The sequence below is a fragment of the Solanum dulcamara genome, chromosome 2 (genome assembly GCF_947179165.1).
Source record: "Solanum dulcamara chromosome 2, daSolDulc1.2, whole genome shotgun sequence".
In the NCBI taxonomy this organism is placed as follows: domain Eukaryota; kingdom Viridiplantae; phylum Streptophyta; class Magnoliopsida; order Solanales; family Solanaceae; genus Solanum; species Solanum dulcamara.
This window is the reverse complement of record NC_077238.1, coordinates 82,719,346-82,738,752: the sequence shown is the minus strand read 5'-3', so window position 1 is coordinate 82,738,752 and position 19,407 is coordinate 82,719,346. Positions and strand designations below refer to the sequence as shown.

Sequence of the window (19,407 nt, the reverse complement as noted above, 5' to 3'; positions counted from 1 at the left end):
ATGTCGCAGATATTGTAGAGTTTATAGTAGAGGTTATAGGTATAGATCCCTAGGTCATTAAGGATGTCCTATAAAATTTTTGATAAAAATGTGGTCCAGTTATTTCTCTAACAATTCATTGATTGTCACACAAGAAAAACATAGAAAATGTTGAATTCATATCCCGTTTAGTGCCACAAAAAGTAGAGTGAATCATTTAGAGATTATGGGGTCGTTTAGTTTGGATACAAGTTATGCTGGGATAAGTTATGTTGGGATAAGTTAGTAGTTCTTATTGCTTGTTTGGTTGGTCATATTCAAAGTTATATTCATTGCATAAATTCTAAGAATAAGCTGTTTGTTTACGAAAATACCATTTATCTTATTTAACTTTTTTTTTTACATTTTCTTTGCAAGCTTTAGTTATTCATTCCTAAAAATAAAATTTTCATCTTATTTAACTTAAATATTTTTATTTATGTATTTTCATGATTGTGCCACGTGTTTTTAAAATTAAACTTTCATCTTATTTAACTTAAAAATAAAATTTTCATATTATTTAGCTTTAAATAAAATTTCCATCTTATTTAACTTAAAAATAAAATTTTCCTCTTATTTAGCTTAATAATAAAACTTTCATTTTGTTTAGCTTAAAAATAAAACTTTCATTTTAAGTTTATTAAAGTAAAAGAAATTTTGTTATTAAAATTATCTACATTTTAAAGTTATCTACATTTTAATTGATATATAAAATATAATTTTTAAATTAGTAATAAACTATTTAATTAAAAATATGTAATTTAGTAGTGGAGTGAACATTTTAAGAGAAATCAAAATATAAATAAACATAAGAATTAGACAAATAAATTCAACTTATAATATATTCATAAATAGAAATTGTATTTATAAAATGTAATTTTTAATAAAAAATATATTATCTGAAAAAACAACAATTAATTAAAGTTATGAATGTTATTATAAATGTATTTAAAAATTATATAAATATACATGAATGTAAAAGTGGTGTATAAAATAGAGTTTAAGGGGATATTTTTCTTATTTTACATCTTTATCCCAGGATAAGTTATCATGGGATTAGTATTCCACTCCAGGGAGGGATAACTTATCCAGTACTAATTGTTAATCCTGGGATAAGTTATCCCAGCCTTTGCAACCAAACAAGGGATTAAAGGCCATTTAAAATTTCGGGATTGATTTCTCTTAGGTCATTAAGGATGATTCTGTAAAAATTTTAACAAAAAAATGTGGGTTAGTCATTTCTTCAAAAATTCATTGACTAACACCACGTAAAACTGAGAAAATATTAAATTCATGTTTCGTGTCCCCTTTAGTGCTACAAAAAGCTGCATTAATCATGTAGAGGTTATAAGTATAGTTCGCTAGGTCATTAAGGATGATCCTATAAAATTCATTGACTAACACACGAAAAATTGAGAAAATATTGGATTCGTGTATCTCATGGAATATCTATATCTTGATGTACATCTTGAGAAAATATCCATTGGCTAGCACACACGAAAAAGGGCGAAATTGTCTAATTACGCTTGTGTGACCTCTAAATGCTATGAATACGCCATGGATCATGCCGATGTCAAACTTACTTATCCCCTGGGTACCTACGGAGGGTCTCATAATGTTTTCTAAGAAAAATTCACCGAAAGCCAGTTCACCAATAATATCCATGGGCTAATGCTTGTGCGGACTGTAAATGTATGAATACATCGTAAATCATGCCAAGACCGCGCGTACTAATCTCCTGGATACGTACAAAGGGTCTTTTGATGATTTTCAAGAAAAATCCACCGAAAGTCATTTCACATAAAATATCCATGGCTTACGACACACGAAAACTGGCGAAATTAACTAATTCTACTTATGTGTTCCTTAAATACTATGAACGCGCCTTGGATCATGCCGAGACCTCACGTAATGATCCCCCGGGTATCCACGAAGGGTCCCATAATGATTTTCGATAAAAATCCACCAGAAGCAAGTTTACCAAAAATTTCAATGGGCTAACACATAGGAAAAAATAGCTTAATCGTCTATTTCTGCTTGTGCATCCGATAAATGCTATGAACGTTCCATGAATTGTGTCGAGGACGCACGTATTGATCCCTGGGTACCTATGGAGGGTCCCATTATGATTTCATGAAAAAATCCACCGGAAGCCAGTTCACCAAAACTGTGCATTGGCTAACACAAGAAAAAATGATAATTTATCCTAATTTCGATTGTGCGGCCCCTGAATGCTATGAACGCGTTGTGTATCGTGTTCATGCCACACTTATTGATCCCCCAGTTATCTACGGAGGTTTTCATAACTGTTTCCGAGCAAAATTCATCGAAAGTCAATTCACCAATTATATTCGTGGTCTAACACTCGAAAAAAATTAAAAAATCGCATAATTTCGCTTATGCGGCCCTTAAACGCTATGAACGTGTCGTGGATCGTGTCAATGCCGCACGGATTGATCGCCTTGGTACCTACAGAGGGTCCCATAACCACATCCAAGAAAAATCCACCGCAAGTCATTTCACCAAAAATATCCATGGACTATCACATACAAAAAAATGGCGAAATCGCCTAATTTCGCTTATGCGGTTCCAAAATGCTATGAACGCATCGTGGATTGTGTCGAGGCCGCATGTATTGATCGTTGGGACCTATGAAGGGTTTTATAATGGTTTCTGAGAAAAATATATCGGTAGCTAGTTCATCATAAATATGCATGGGCTAACATACACGAAAAATGACAAAATCGCCTAATTCCACTTGCACATTTCTAGCCATATGTACTAATCACTCAGGTACCTATGGAGGGTCCCATAATGGTTTGGAGAAAAATCCGCCGAAAGCAAGTTTACTAAAAATATCAATAGGCTACATCGCACGAATTTTTTTTTGCCTAATTTCGCTTATGCGACCCCTAAATGCTATGAACACCGGGTATATCATGTTGAGGCCGCACATACTGATCCCTAGGTACCTATGGAGAGTTTCATAACAGTTTCCAAGAAAAAATCCACCAGAAGCCAGTTCACTCAAAATATGCATGGGCTAACACACACGAAAAAAATGGTGAAATAGTCTAATTCGGCTTGTGCGGCCCCTAAATGTTATGAACGCATTGTGGATCGTATCGAGGTTGCACGTACAGGTCGTTCGGGTACCTAAGGAGGGTCTCATAATGGTTTCGAGGTAAAATCGATCAGAAGTCAGTTATTAAAAATATTCATGGGCTAACACACACAAAAAAACTAAAAACACTGCATATTTCCGCTTGTGAGGCCCCTAAATTCGATGAATACAACGTGGATCGAATCGAGGCTGCACGTACTGATCCACCGAGTACCTACCTAGGGTTCTATAATGGTTTCAAAGAAAAATCCATCGGAAGCCCTGTTCACCCAAAATATCTATGGACTAACACACAAAAAAATGATGGAATCCCCTTGTGTGATAATTAAATGCTATCAACGGGCCATGGATTGTGCTGATGTCGTATGTACTGATCTCTCGATTACCTACGGAGGTTACCATAATGGTTTTCAAGAAAAAACCATTGAAAGCCATTTGACCAAAAATATATATGGGTTAACACACACGAAAAAATAGCAAAATCGCCTGAATAGCCAGTTCACTATAATATTAATGGGCTAACACACGAAAAATGAAAAAATCTTCAAATTTTGCTTGTGTGGCACCTAAATGCTATTAATGCACCATAGATCGTGTTGAGGCTACACGTATTGATATCCTGGACACTTATAGAGGGTCCTATATAAGTTTCATAAAAAAATTGACCGAATAGCAGTTCATCAAAATATTCATACACTAACACTATCGAAAAATGAGAAAAGTGTCTAATTCCGCTTGTTCGGCCCCTAAATGTTATGAATGCGTCCTGCATCATACCAAAGCTAACATAGTGATCCCACATGTATTTACGAAGGGTCCAATATAGGTCTCAGAAAAAAATTTAACCAAAAGTCATTTCACCAAAATATTCATGGCTAACAGACACGAAAAATGAGAAAATCGTATAATTTCGCTTATGCAGTCGCTAAATGCTATGAGTGTATTGTGGATTGTGCCGAGGCTACACTTATCGATCCCCCAGGTATTTACAAGAGGTATGAAAATAATGGAGTATCCAATGATAAATAAATTTCTTTCTTAGATATAACAATAATTATCCCTTTATTTTTTCCTACCCCTCTCCCTAGGAACTCCCAACCTTTTTGCTTTCTTGATAACTCAAACTCACAATCTTTGAGCCGGAAGTAACGGATGTTTACCATCCTGACTCCCTCTCGGTTGAAATCCATTGTAGTTGCAATGTGATTAGCGTTTCACCTCATGTCATGAACAGGTGGTTCTTTGTGTTATTAGGTACTCACGACAAAGGAGGGAAAAAAACATACATCACTACAATTGTCAAAAAGAAGAAAAAAAGAAAGAATTATCAACATGCATATTTATGTGCTTGTTGCTTCATCGGAATACGTTGCAGAAGCAATGTGATTTGACTTTTTTACTTTATTAAGTGCTCTCAATAACGTATAAAATCATGCGGGCAGTCGTCAAAAATCGGGGGAAAAAAGGAATAGTTTAGACCTCGTTTCAAGATGTGTTATAGCCTACAATTGCCGAAAGGCAGTAGGGATGTGACCTAGTGGCTTATGAAGTAGGTTGAGTATTATGAAATTTTGGGTTCAAATTCCAACCCAGACAAAATACTAGGTGATTGTTTCTCAATTGTTCTAGTCTTGATAAACAAAGTTATTTAATACTTGTTGTTAATGGTAGGTAATAAATATCCCGTGGGATTTACGAATATATACATTTCAGCCAAACTAGCTTTACCAACATGGCCGAAGTATTCATGCCCGTAATTATGCGTAAAGGAAATATCATAGAGCTTTGTCTCGTGTGAAGCACACGTGTAATATCCACAATTGTCAACCAAAAGAAAAAGAGGGGGGAGTAGTGTTTTATCTCATGTGTATGTGCTTGTTGCTTCGTTGGAATCTGTTGCAGATGCAAAATATGGTTTTTACCTTTATTTGCTTCGTTGGAATTGTTGTAGAAGTCACAATGTGGTTCTTCTACTTTATGCATCCGCAACAGATTCCAATGAAGCAACAAGCACATAGACACGAGGCAAAACTCTAGGGTTGCAGGTAATTGGTAATGAACCACAAAGGAACACGAAAACACAGCAGTAAAATGTCGCTACAACTATCTCAATAAAACTATTCCAAATGAAAAATGTGCAAGGAACTGATATATCTAAAACTACATAAAGACTTGCAAACTAAATCCCAGAAGGGCAGAACAAAAGCTTACTGAAGTTTCTGTAGTTTGTAACATGCCATTCTCGACAATACATCAAATCTTTAGCTGTTTCAAATTCTCAATTTCCAGAGAGTCATGTGGCTTCTCCTCGGCTGCAATCTTGGTTCCTTCCACTGGCATTGTCGCGTTCCTTGAAACTTCAAAACCAATTGGCTCCTCTTTCTTAGTCGGTAGGACTTCAGAACATGATTTCTCTTCAGAATGGTCCTTTTGCAATTCGGCCTTGCCTAGCACTTCTTTACAAGTTGGTAATTCATGGACCTGAATTTCGGGTGCCATTGAAGCTAGTGGTTCGTCAACTAAAATAGGAAGAGCTTTAGGAACAGGGGGTACAGCATAAACCGGCGCTACTCCCAGACCTGAATGCCTCATCACCCTATCTAATGTGGGGAGTTCCTCTGCCCGAACAGGGGGTGCAGCATAAACCGGCACGGCCTGTCTTATACAGACAGGTGGTGCCACTCCCAGACCTGGAGGCCTCATCACCCTAGGAGGCTGAGATGATTGAGGAAGTGGTGGTGCAGAGAAAACAGGAATTGCATTCCGTATGGTCACCGGAGGAGCCATCCGATGGTGTGGACCAAAATGCCTGACAGGAATATATGGTGCTGCACCAGCAGCAGGGAACTTCTCCAGTCGAACCCTGTGACTATCCATACCAAAGCTGTCATTTAAAATATTATTTATGGTTTGAGCAGTCCTTGGACTCAAAGATGAGTCACTTCCTGTATTATCAATGGGTCTACTTTGAGAAGCAGGTTTTAGACATAACGGACTGACCGGTCTACTGCGAGGAGCAGTTCTTGGACATATTAGGGGAAGAAGTTTTGATGTAGTAGATGGAAGCTGCTGTGCACTTGATGGTCTTGGATTAGGTGTCGGAAATTTAATTGGAAATGATACTCTAGCCACCCTTGCCTTCACAATGTACCTTTGTAATGCACGTGCAACAGTTACATGCTCTTGCTCATCATTTCTTCTTCGGTCTGGTTTTGCACTTTCGGACTGCTGTGCCACTGATAGACAAAAAAAAGAGTAGAAGAATGTCATGCAGAACTGATGGTATAAACATTTGTAAAAATTCAGGCAAAAATCACATTCTAGCACTCAAATACTTCTACATCAAGTTCTTTATAAGGAGGTTGGAAATCACTGGACATCCTAGCATATCAATTTCTAATGAGCTGGCGGGATGTGAGTAACTAAGCTCTGAAAGAAAAGAAATAGCCAATCTTGTTTAATCTTTTTCATTGTTCTATAAGAATTTCAGGCTGCAATGTAGTATCAGTCACCCTTGAGAGTAGTAATTGACTCGCTCATCAAGTAAAGCTCTAGCTCAACCCAGTTTTTTATAATAGATCAGAACTTTGAGCTTGTATCCCAACACATACACACACACACATGAATATATGGAAGTACAGATATTTTCTCAAATATTGTATCTTTTGTAATCAATGATGATCCTTGTAAGAATTCGTGCAAGAAGATTCTAAACCACTATTTAGTTTTTCAATACTAGTTTCTAGAAATAACATATGATTGAGCTTGATTACTCGAGCTGGTTTATTTGCTTGTACTAATTAAATATTAACGCTGATTTAACATTTAACTGAACTCGAGCTCAATTATCATAATACTTGAGTTTGGCTAGCTAAACATGATAACACCAATGTGTCCAGCATTATTGACGAAACAAAAGGGAAAATACATATATGTGTATCGCCAGACCAAATCAAGAGGCATACATGTGTATGTCTGAGCATCTTCAACCACATTTGTCACCACACCACATGCTCATAACGTACTTCTATGTATTATAGCACAGCATGCGAAGTCAAGCATACATACGACGATCTTCATGTGTGAATAGCCGAGAGGAAAGAAAGGTAAAAGATGACAATGAGAAAGGCACAGCGTCTTGATGGGCGGAATGGATGAGTGGAAGATGTCATACCATGGAGTGGGGGAATAGCATGGTTAAATTGCCATGTAATTATCATGGTTCTAGTTTAGAGCACCTTATTTGCTCCCTCTTCTCCTTACCAGTATTATTATTATTCTAGCATTATCTAATCATCCAATTTTATTACTACTGTTGTTTATTTACTTTGATTATCTTTAGAATTTTTTCTGTCAATATTATTCTTTTCTTCAATATTTTCATCACAACTTTTTTTCTCGTGTTTTTCAAACCTGTTATGAAAAACACTTTTATTGAGTCAAGGTTCTATCGGAAACAACCTCTCTACCCCACGAAGGTAGGGGTAAGGTTTGTTGTAGTTGGGTATGACAGCACAGTGAATATCTATTAATATATTTTCTTAGGCTGTTCTTTAGAAATATATACCAATCTATTCATATCGGAACCAATCGAATCGGATATTACTAGGATGTGAAACCCAGCCAACCTCATAAGGTTGTAATATCTATCTTATAGCTGGGAACGGAATCAAAGAATATATATACTGTTAGAAACCCTCTGTGTAGTTGTCGATCTAGGGTGACCAATCTACCTCTTTCCCCATAGCCCTAGGCTTGTGTCTCAATCTACTATGTGTGAAATATAACAGACTAGTTCCTATAGAGATTCCCGGTCTAATTCCACATCTTGTGACGAAAGGGGAGACGGTGTGGCATAAAGTGAAGATTGAGTGGAAAATCAATTCCTTATGGAATGTTCCAAAAAATTCCTTATGGGGTATTCAAAGGCTAGGAAACGGAAAAAGGGGACCGATACTTCAACTAGAGGAGCGACCAGTTGGCTCACCAAATCCCAACCCAACATCACACATTCTCCAAGTCCCAAGGGATCCAATGCCTAACTACCAACTTCAGCTTATTGAGGACATGACCTTTGATAGGAGGGTGTGAAGGTCATGTATTAAGGTAGAGGGCTAGCAGGTTGTCGAGCGTATTACTTTTTTGTCATAGGATTATTAATATTATTTTAAGTTGCTTATTCTTAGATCTTTAGTAATATTTGATTGTTTTTTTTGCTTCCTTATTATTTTGTTGTTATTTGTTTGTTATTAATGCTTCTTTTTCATCTCTCCGAGAGTCAAAGGTCTATCAAAAACACTCTCTATCATCACAAGGTAGGGATAAGGTTTGTGCACACACTACCCTCTTAGACTTCACCTATGGAATTCTACTGGATTTGTTGTAACTTTACCAAGTATTAGGATAGTTATAGAAGGTCTAGAAATTACAAGGAATCAAAAAAACATATCTACAAGTGATTCTGATACTACCACTATTTATTTATTTTTTTGAAATGGTAATGTTGTGATAATGCCACAATAGTTTTCTTTTTTAATCTTCTTTGTCTGAAAATAGGTTTGATTGGTTCACCTATGAGAATTCCAACCAATTCTTCATCTATTCATCAAGCCTCATCCTAATCTTTGTCGAGATTACTGTCTTAGCCTTATCCTATCATTTGTATAATGGAGTTCATCATTTATTGAGAGATTTTTTGGGATTTTTTTATGACAAGGGAAACCCACAGCCCCTACCCTTTTGATGCGCATAGAATAAAAACCCCACTCTTATGCAATAGCTCGCAAACCATACAAGAGAGGTAACCCATACTAGGCAAGCCCGGTGAGACAAGCTTGACCCAGAAGGCAAACCCCTTGCTTTCGCAGGTAAAGGGTTTCGACTTGAGACCTCCAACATGGAATTCCAAAACCCAAACCACTGGGCCACCCCGAAGGATGAGATTTTTTGGGATTGTTCTTTCTTAGGAATTGAAGAAAATAATTGTTTCGTAACCTTTGCCTTTCTTTGAGATTTAAACAAAAAATTATTAATTTCTCATAAATAGTTGATAGATCTAAAGTTTATGTCATAGAAGTTGATATCAGGGTATTGGCCTTTATCTACATCTTCCCTCATAGAGTGGAGTCTTTTATAAGAAAAGACTTCCACGATGAAACGAAGAAGAGTTTGAGCTCTTTTTTTTTGAAGGTTTGACTTTAGGCCACGCACGGAGGCTATGTGCATGTGTCTCAAAGTGACGTATAATTTTTGAAAATGGGTATATACTCAAGAGAAGGTTTGAAATTCGACCTCCCCTCATATTCTAAAAAGGGATCATAGACTCTTTCTGGGATCCCCTTTCTACCTTCAATAATTTATTGAGCTAGGTATCAAATCACAATCACTACACAATCATTATTGGCTTGGTTATTGGTCTAGCGAGCCATCCTAGCTGCCTAGAATGTAGCATGCCTCTAATATTGTAAGCAATCGATTCGGCTCAAAGGACGATTAAAAAGAGGCAATGACAACAAGCAAAAACAACATCAAGATAATAAGATAACTGAGACTAAAGGAATGACAGGTAGAAATAGAAGTCGAAAAATAATGAAAAACAAGAATAATACTAATGCATAGAAGGAAAAGAAATATGTCTGACTCCATACTAACCCTCTATCCTAATCCTCAACCTTCACACCCTCCTATCAAGGTTCATGTTTTCAGTGACAAAAAAGACAATGAAGGCAAATACATATGTGTGTCTTGCTAGACCAAACCAAGAGGCATACATGTGTAGGTTTGAACATTCAAAACCACATTTGTCACCCACCCCACAAGGAGCTAGTCCACCAAATGTGGGCCTGATTTGCAACAATGCAAAAAGATAAAGAGTGGAGGGAGAGGAAGAAAAAAAAGGTGGGGAGGCAAAGGGCACATATGTACTGTGACAATTTGAAGGGAAATGTCCAAGCAACACTTGATTTATCATTCTACCAGTCATTACTCAGTCATTTTGCCGTCCGTGCAAATTGTTCCTCAAATCAATAGTGATCTTCAACAGATATTATGCATCATGATGCAAAATATAACATCATGAATCACTGGAACTTTTAATCAATAGGACATTAAATGTTTGGCAATGCAGGGAAGAATGTCAAGATGAATGTGTTAGGACGAGTCGATGTATTTAGTTGGATTTAAGTGGAGCACTAATAGGTGGATGGTGATTGCCATTAACATTATCAACTATTTAAAATAAAAATATTGTCTCTTTGAAAAATGAGAACAGTACCATAAGATGGCTTCTGTACACACTAGCATATAGATTGCTAGATAGATAAAAGGACCAGATGTTGCTAAGAGCTTAAGATAAAAATGGGAGAATGAGGCTTCTTGGGAACCAGGCGAAGATGGCATAGGAGGATGAAAATCACCCTTATCCAGATAAAAAATCTGAAGACAAAAACCAGAATCCAGTAAATTTGGATCTTTACATGAAGGATACAGCTAGGCTCTTCAATTCATGATTTGGCATTTATAACAATTCTATAAGCCTCACCAATACACACACACACGATGCAGCTTTACGATAACTTCTTCACAGAGAAATAAAGTTTCCAAATAACTGTGCAGTAAATATCAACTGGTTAATAAACATTGGAATCACTTACATAATTTCAGAGATGACCAAGCTGCCATAGCTGCATTCTTTTCAGCTTGCTTCTTATTCTTCGCTGGCTCACCAGTAAATGTAACGCCCGCCAACTCTACTGTGCAGGTAAAGACAGGAAGGTGTCCTAGACCTGATCTAAAAGTTGTATATGCTGGCAATGATGCTCCTACTCTTTGTGAAACTTCCTGTAAGAGGTTCTTATATACGCCTGTCTCATCCTACAAAATCATGGGCAAACAGAAATTAGAAACCAAAATACCATTAGAAGCAATCACAAAGGCTTATTCTTTCACATCTAGGCCCCAAGTACCAAATATTAATTTTAAAAAATTAGGTACTGCATAAAATCCATGGAGGCCAAAATTTATGGTGATAATGTTGAGCTCTCTTGCACCAGTGCTATCATTTTTACTGCAACAATATCTATGATGTTGGTCAGAGAAATTAAGATTTGTTTTAAACACTAAATTTACTTAACTACAAGATTATCATGATACAGAAATGAAGCAACTTTACATATTGAGTCAAACTACCAACAAAACCATCAGAAGTTGACAATGTCCTCCAGAAGTTCTGAACTCAGATCTGGCCATCTTAAATTAGAACCCTAACAAACAGAAGCACCACCTTCAGACTACTATGGCAGCTTGACTGACCTAAAGGTTTTGAACAGTCATTTAGTGAATGTAATGAAGTACTCAGTCTAGACTTTTGGGTACATGGCTTCTATGTTTGCAGTATAAAAATTTTCCTACCTAATACTGGTGCTTAAGTTTATTCACTTTGCACAGTACGAAAAAACTAAGAATTTTAATCCCTGAAAAACAATGGAAATCAGTCAGAAGAGGACTACTAACAAATCAATCTTCATTTTTTTATAAGGACAAACAGATATATTTAGATGATGACTCCAGAAATGCCACAACATCTACACTCTACTACACTTACTAAAGGACATCACAAGAAAATCACCATTCCATACATTTGTAACTTCCATGAAAACATGCCTGAAATTACTAGTTATTGTTTTCAGCCAACACCTACCTTAGCCGCTACTATCTGAACTGCTAATTATTCTTTTTGTAGCTAACAACAGCCACATAACAGGGAGCACTTGTTTCCCTCCTCAACTATGACAAGTTCAATAAATTTGTCATAGTTGAACTATTTTACATTGGCCATCAACCTACAGCAGCAATTTTTGACCTAATATGTTTTGCAAAGCTCATATAGGCAGATAATTCCCATAAATCAAACTAGGAAAACACAAGAAGTAAAAACGAAATATCTTTATAAGGAAAGATTGTAAATACTGATCAAGAAACTAAAGTATACTAATAATATCACAACCTCACACAACTACACTTCTAAGATCATCTTAGTATAAATGACCAATATTTATTAACGTTTCTCTAATGGAAGTTTCCAGGCAAGTTTATGTGCACATGAGTCATGACTAATCCACCGGGTACGGGGTGCCAGCTACCCACCCCGGGCTAACATTGCACACCAAGAGTGTAGAAAACCAATAGTCCCTGAAACTTAGAAAAATCACAAATGCATATACAACAACAACATCCGCAATGTAGTCACATAAATTCATATACATTAAAGCTAAAATTTGTAACATAGAAGATAAAAAGACAATAAAGAAAACTAAAAAAAACCGCTAAAATCGGGGGAAAAAATTACCAGAATTCTAGCAGCAAGCGAGTTGGAAGGACCACGATTAGAGAGTGAATTCAAGGCAACCTCAGCAGCAGAGTGTTCAGCCTGTCGAAGTGTAGAACAGTAATTTGGACTCTCAAAGACCTCGCCATTGAAATTAACAGTAGCCTTGAACCTAGGCGCATGATCCGGACCTTCTCTTATACAAGTATACGACGGCAAGTTAAAGCAACTCCTTTGTGCCAGTTCCTGTAACTGGTTCTTATACATTTCCAGAAGCTTTCAACAAACAAGTTCAAATTCAAAACAACAACAGCAAGGAACAAGGATCAAAGGAATGAAATGAGGAAAGGACGGATCAGCGGATATCAATGAGATGAATCGGAGCTCCGTTTACTCTCGCCGTCGGCATCGTCGACGGAGGAGGATCGCTGAGTAGCTAGGGTTTATATATATATCTATATCTATATATATCTATCTATATATATATATCTATATATATATAGTGCTTAGAGTATGTAATGATTTTCTAGAGAGAGAAAGTTTCGCTTCTGGAGAGAGAAAGGGAGAATAGATTTTATGAATTTTGAAGCCTCTTTAGCGTAGTGCTTTTTGTTTGCATTCATCCGTTGGAGGAACAATTCTCTGCATGCATCCACACAATACGTCTCACATAAGGATAAATTTTTTCTTTATATCACAACTCCATAGTAAAAATATATGGTTTTTGTTTCCATGTTCGATATTTATATTATATTGAGGTTCGATTAAATTTAAATTTGTGATAAGAAGTTTCACGTAAAAAAATAACATATTCTTTTAACAAAAGTAATTTCGTACCGAGAGAGGACTCGAAATCGAGACCTTTGATTAAGAATAATTTTTCCAGTCCTACATTGTCTCTGTGGACCGCATCAAATACTTTGTTTTGAATAAAATAGAAAGATCAAATGAGCAAAAAGCTACTAAGGTTGATGATACCAATGTAAGACTTTATGTGAGAGGGTAGAGTCCTTCATCTTTTTAAAAATGAAACTATTTAGAATATTGAGGAATCAATTTAGAACCTATATAGTAGATTAGAAGAAAGAACATATTCATATGAAAGTTCCCTCAAAAATATTTGTTATTGAATCAACTGTGAAATATGCTCTTGTTCACGAATATGTTGTTTTAGCTTGGACTAGTCTATTTTTTAGAAAATAGGGGCTTCGAACGAAAGAAGAATAAGGCACACCGTAAAAGATGTCTTAATTTAAATAATTTTTTTATATATGTAAGGTGATGTTCAAATCAATTTGTTTCTATATCGATTTATTACCTACTACTTTTTATTAGCATGAATACTTAATAGCTTTATCTGATAAATTTGAACAAGTAAAATAAATCACATGATATTTTGCCTTCCCTAAAGTTTAAACTTTAAACCTCATAGTAGTTCTTAACCCATGTATTGCGGATAATGCAAGTTACATTATTTTTTTTGAAATTATTGATTTTAATAATTTAAATTTAACATTTCACAGATTGTTAATAGTTAAACTCAAAAGAAGGCTTGTTGTAAAGTTTGTAACTCAAAAGGATAGTTATCGTAAAGTTTGTCTTTAAAAGAATTCATATGGGAATAATATAAAAATAAGTTCAAAATTCATATATTAAAAAAATCTTTTGAAGGTTCCAAACATTGATGAGGTAGACACTACCCTAGCAATTGGACTTGCATCGATATATTTTTATCAATTCATGCTTATTATAGGCAATTACATATAGTTAAATTTCAAGTAACAAGATAGTTAGTATTTTTATACTCCATTAAAATATTAATTCTATGTTTAGTCTTTATTGGGTTGGGTGGATGAATGTTGAAGCGCCAAAAGTTGATCATATGTTTCACATGTGTAGTATCAAAAACCAACATATGATGTGTATCAATTAAAAATGGTCTAAGTTGACTTTGCCTAATTGTCAATATCCTAAGTGGAGACTGCATCTTCACCAACTTTTGAATAGGAATATATAGTTTTTATAATTTTTTTCAATATTTACTTGGTTTTCTAAAAATATCCAATATTATCTAAATTTAAAAAAATTATCGAAGAGCCAAAACTTTTTAATCTGTTTTTTGCCCCCTTCCAACCTACGCAATTCAAAAGTGTGTATTTTTCCAACTATTTGTCTTTTCCTCAACCGAGTAGTAAAACAATAAATTCAACGTAAATATCTTTTTATTGGATTATGTTGTTGTTATTGTTATTTGTACAGAATATATCTTAAATTTGTTAAGCATTGAACTTTTTAAACTTCAGAATTTTTTAGGATAATGATGGCCGGATCAACTTATGCGTTTTTGCTAGTTCAACATCAATTATGAGCCGTAAAAAAAGATAATAGTGAACCAGAAGAAATTCTCGACTTTGAATATTTCTCTAAATATTATTAGCTTCCACCAGCACAATTGATTATTCCGTTGAATACCTCTTACCAATGTAATGAGGTTGCTCTACCGTCAAGGCTTAAGCAAATGTGGAGAAATCACCTGGCAGAACTTTTATTCATTTTCACCCACTTCGTACTTCTTTCTAAAGTCGTGATAATGTCTCTGCACCCTCCCCCTTCTTTCCAAGTATAGTGATTTTTACCATGTATTATAAATTTCAGTTCATTGACTATTAGGCAACATCCTTTTAATTGCCCAAAGCACCACCTTAAATATCGTTGGAGAGTTATCAACACCAATCAAATAATACATGTCTCAGCATGTTTGACCAAGATGCCATTAAAACTTTCTTATCTACAAAAATCAATTTGCATTTAGTGCATGAATAAACCAGCCACCTACTTCTGGATATTAGAGTTTACATAAGTTATCCGCCAACATAACAAATCTCTTGAGCATTCATGATTAGATTATTTGACACCAAGTTTTTAAACAAAAAAAGACCTGACTAATCAACTATCCTGGTCCACATTCTTCATCTATTTCCACTTCTTGACATTAGCAAAAGTAAACCACAATGGCATCAAAAAATATGATAGTCTCTAAGGCCAGTGAGGCACACGCAAGCAGCCTGCATAACATCGTTATAATAATTAAAAAATGGCATATGCCAAGGCTTATATAGGATGATGGCCTCCGAACTAATTTGTACGCATGTTAATTACGATTCAATTGAACCCTACTGCCTCTCACCATCACAATTTGATTAATCTGTTGAATACATATTACCTCCGACCAGTGCAATATGATAAATCCACCCCATAAGGCTCAGACAGATGGAAGACCAACTTGTGCACATGACCGTGACTATTCGTCGGATACCTACTACCTTCTGTCAACACAAATATCGGATTACTCTACCACCAAAACTGATACAGATGAAAGAAATCACCTGTCAAGCTGGTCTAGACATTACTATTATAGTATTTTTTATTTTTTTTAAAAAAAAAGGATGACAATCACCAACGCTAGCAACACCAATGCCATACTAATTGAAAAAATTGACAACCACCGAGGCTTATATATCCAAGACTCCAAGTATTGAAACTTCTAGTGAGCAAAGCAATACAATATCTTAAAATCTCAATTTATTACAGATAAGAAGTTGTCATCACAAGTTCTTGAAAGCTGACTCATGAGTAGGTTTCTGTGGGGTGAGTTTTGCCAGTAGCGCCTTGTTGGGACAATGCTCGGCATCAACAAAATAGAAGTTTCCATTAGCCTTGAATGTTACGTAAGGTCTATTGGTGTCGGGATGCTTGATATCTGCAAACTTAATCGTCTTCGGCATAAAAGTTGCCAGCCAAGACATCATTTCCACTTCAAAAGAATCTGAACCTGGCTTCCATCTCAGTTTGTGAATATAAGGACTTACAAACCAGTGAAGCGCAGCGGTAGTAGAAGCACTGAAGAATATAACGGTAGATGCAACTGCTCCCTTTAGTATCACATTCGAATCAGTAGATGTCATGAAGGTTATAACAGGGCCTAAAGACACAGAGAGGCAACAGGTTGAAAGGGACAGAAGCTTCACATTCTTTATCGTGTTTGAGATAGGACCATAGTAGACAACTCCACCCTCCTTTTCATCATTTCCTCCCTCTCCTCCTTTGTGAGGCCCTATGCTGATCTTGTTGTCGTCTTGTGCTGTTGCAGACTGTGATAGCCACCTTTTATGGAAAGCAGCTGGATGTGTCACACGACTAAGGTCAGTTTTGGTACCACTGACAAGTGACCTAGTTCCATAACTAGCCAGATGACCACCTGAAAAGGTATTGGAGAATAACAAGCAGAGAGCTTGAGCACAATCATCAAGAACAAGTCATAAAATAAACTTGAGTAAACAAAACAGATGCAGATTGTAGAAGCAGTACAGCAAAAAAGTTCTTCCAAAATATATTGTGATTTCTTTCAAGTATTTACTAGAGTTGAAATACAATTTAAGTTCATGCAATTTATAAATAAACTGAATTAAGAAATTATTCGTTTTTATTATTTATCTATTAATTATTAATACTTTTACCACCATAACACATGAATGTTCAACATTTCTCCTAATAAATAGTTGTACCATACTTTGTTCAATTCTTACTTCATTAACTACAAGATTATTCCCTAAAAAATGGATGGGATGTTGCAGCTAAAATAAGCCGTCAACGATTTGATCTGAAGATTTCCCTATTATTGAACAAAAGTTGCCATTCTAATGTAAACGGATTACATCAAGGAAAGACAGAAAAAGCTAAGGAAGGCCAAAATATGCAATTTCATCAAAAGAAAAAGGCTACAGTACAGCATTTGACAACCTGAAAGAAGAAAATTTAGCTTAACAACTGAAAAAGAAAGTTATAGGGCGAAGAATCTACAACAATGAACTTTAGTAAACCAGAAATTCCATTCATTTTAAGTTTAACGACAAAGAATTATGTTTTCCTTTTTAGCAAATTTGTGTCACCTGGAAAAGTTTTAAGGTCAAATTATGAATAACAGCATAAGATATTACTCATTCATTTGTTCTGATTCCCAAATACAAAAATTATGGAAGTAAAGGACTCATAACATCTAGCAAAGAAGAAACTAGATTCATGATCAACACATTATAACAGGAAGGGTTGAGGGACCAAAAAGATAATGGAATACTGGTAGACTGGCTAAGTGGATCAGTATTAAAAAGTGTGTATAACATGAAGATGGTGGTCGTTGTGTACTCTCTCCGGAAACCTTACAGCTATAACCCTATAAATTTCATCTGTATTAACCCCTGAAAGACATTTTCTACACATGCCCACAATTTTCTCCTGCTTACTTGCCACATTAAGCAATCCACTTTTTCTCCCAACTCAGGTGATCAAAAGCTGGCACTGTATAACAATTATGCTATTCCAATTTCCCATTGATAGGAAAATCCAATATTTTAAGTCACTGCATTCAGAGTACCACTGTACCCACTAATCTTCAACGTGAATAGTTATATATACAGAGGAGTATCTAGGGTACAACATGTGGGTTCACAGAATCCAATAGCTTTTGCTTAAACCCTGAGAAATACACTAAATATCTACAAATAGTTAACAGTGAACACCATTACTATCGTAGAATTAACTCGATGTCGTTGAAGAAACTCAACAACAACAATAACAACAAGACACTCGGCTCAAGTAACGTATAACAAAGCAGATTGAAAAAAGAGAATATAACAGTAAATAAGACACAACAAATAATAGAGAAAGCATATCATAACATTCAGAGCAAAACAATGTGAAAACATAAGCACGTGAATCATCAGGTAGTAACCGAAATCAAAGGACAAGAAACTATGAGAATAATACTTATACTACCATAGTACCGGTATGCAAGGAGAAACCGGTATTGAGCCCCAAACTACTAAAATGAGACAATACTCAACTAACTCTAACCTTGTATCCTAATTCGCGACCTCCATACTCTCCTATCTATGGTCGTGTACTCAGTAAGTTAAAAGATATGTCATGTCATGTCTAATCAAACTCATAAACTTCAAATCCTGTATTACTCACTGTATATATACATAATTTGAATCAAATAGCTATGGGTAACATATGACACCCACCACCAGCTGAAAGGACATTGGCCCTTGTTTCCATTTGAAAAAATAAATAAAATAATAGCATGCAATTATACAATTTTTCAACAAGATTAACAAAAGGGTGTTACTTTCATTCATTTTCTTTCAAAACAAACAACTATACATACATACATAAGAAACAATTGAAACAGAAACCGCAAATTATACAGAAATGAAACTGCTGGATTAAATTAAACACGAACCTGAATGAAAATTGGTGGATTTTAGAAGATTTGCTTGAGATCGAACTAAGTGAAAAAGGGTTCTTCTTGCCATTGACAAATTTCTGACGCAAAAACCCACAACTGGGAGATCTCTGTATTTCACTAGGGTTTTGGGGGTTTTTGGGTAGATTACCTACTGACGGATGTGAAACGTTATTTGTGAGAGGAGAAATGAATTGGACATTTGGTCTAGTGGTATGATTGTCGCTTAGGATGCGAGAGGTCCTGAGTTCAACTCTCGGAATGCCCTTTTTTTCTTTTTCTCATTTTTGTCACTCTTAAGCTATAGTTATGGTGCACGGAGTCTTACCATCTAGCAGTTGGTACTCTGTACTTCACGAAAAATTCAATTTCACTGGGTTCATAGCGGAGATAGTGGGGCAATTGTTACATCATTCGTGCAGGTTGCTACTTACGCGACAAGAATTTTCGTTATCTTATGATAGTTAGTGTTACGCTCTCGGTCCCGAGAAGTTATTATTAGTTGTTGCTACTATTCCATATTTGATGGTAATATATTTTACTTTAATTGAGGTCTATTGAAAACGGTCTTTTCGCCTTCACGAGGTAGGAATTCTCACACTTAATGCTAATATGTTTTACTTGAGTTAAGGTCTA

The 19,407-nt window shown here is 35.6% G+C and overlaps 2 protein-coding genes across 2 annotated transcripts; both read right to left on the bottom strand.

Annotated features, from left to right (window-relative positions):
- Positions 1 to 5,223: 5,223 nt before the first annotated feature.
- On the bottom strand, positions 5,224 to 13,029 carry LOC129881145 (double-stranded RNA-binding protein 2-like). The gene is made up of 3 exons (XM_055955521.1): positions 12,489 to 13,029; positions 10,795 to 11,014; positions 5,224 to 6,378 (listed from the first exon to the last, which is right to left on the bottom strand). Exons 1-3 carry the CDS (start codon positions 12,732 to 12,734, stop codon positions 5,396 to 5,398), a joined length of 1,449 nt encoding a protein of 482 aa, XP_055811496.1. The 5' UTR covers positions 12,735 to 13,029; the 3' UTR covers positions 5,224 to 5,395.
- A 2,897-nt stretch (positions 13,030 to 15,926) lies between these two features.
- LOC129881144 (uncharacterized) lies at positions 15,927 to 18,997 on the bottom strand. Its single transcript, XM_055955520.1, has 2 exons — positions 18,769 to 18,997; positions 15,927 to 16,725 (listed from the first exon to the last, which is right to left on the bottom strand). Exons 1-2 carry the CDS (start codon positions 18,839 to 18,841, stop codon positions 16,073 to 16,075), a joined length of 726 nt encoding a protein of 241 aa, XP_055811495.1. The 5' UTR covers positions 18,842 to 18,997; the 3' UTR covers positions 15,927 to 16,072.
- Positions 18,998 to 19,407: the final 410 nt, after the last annotated feature.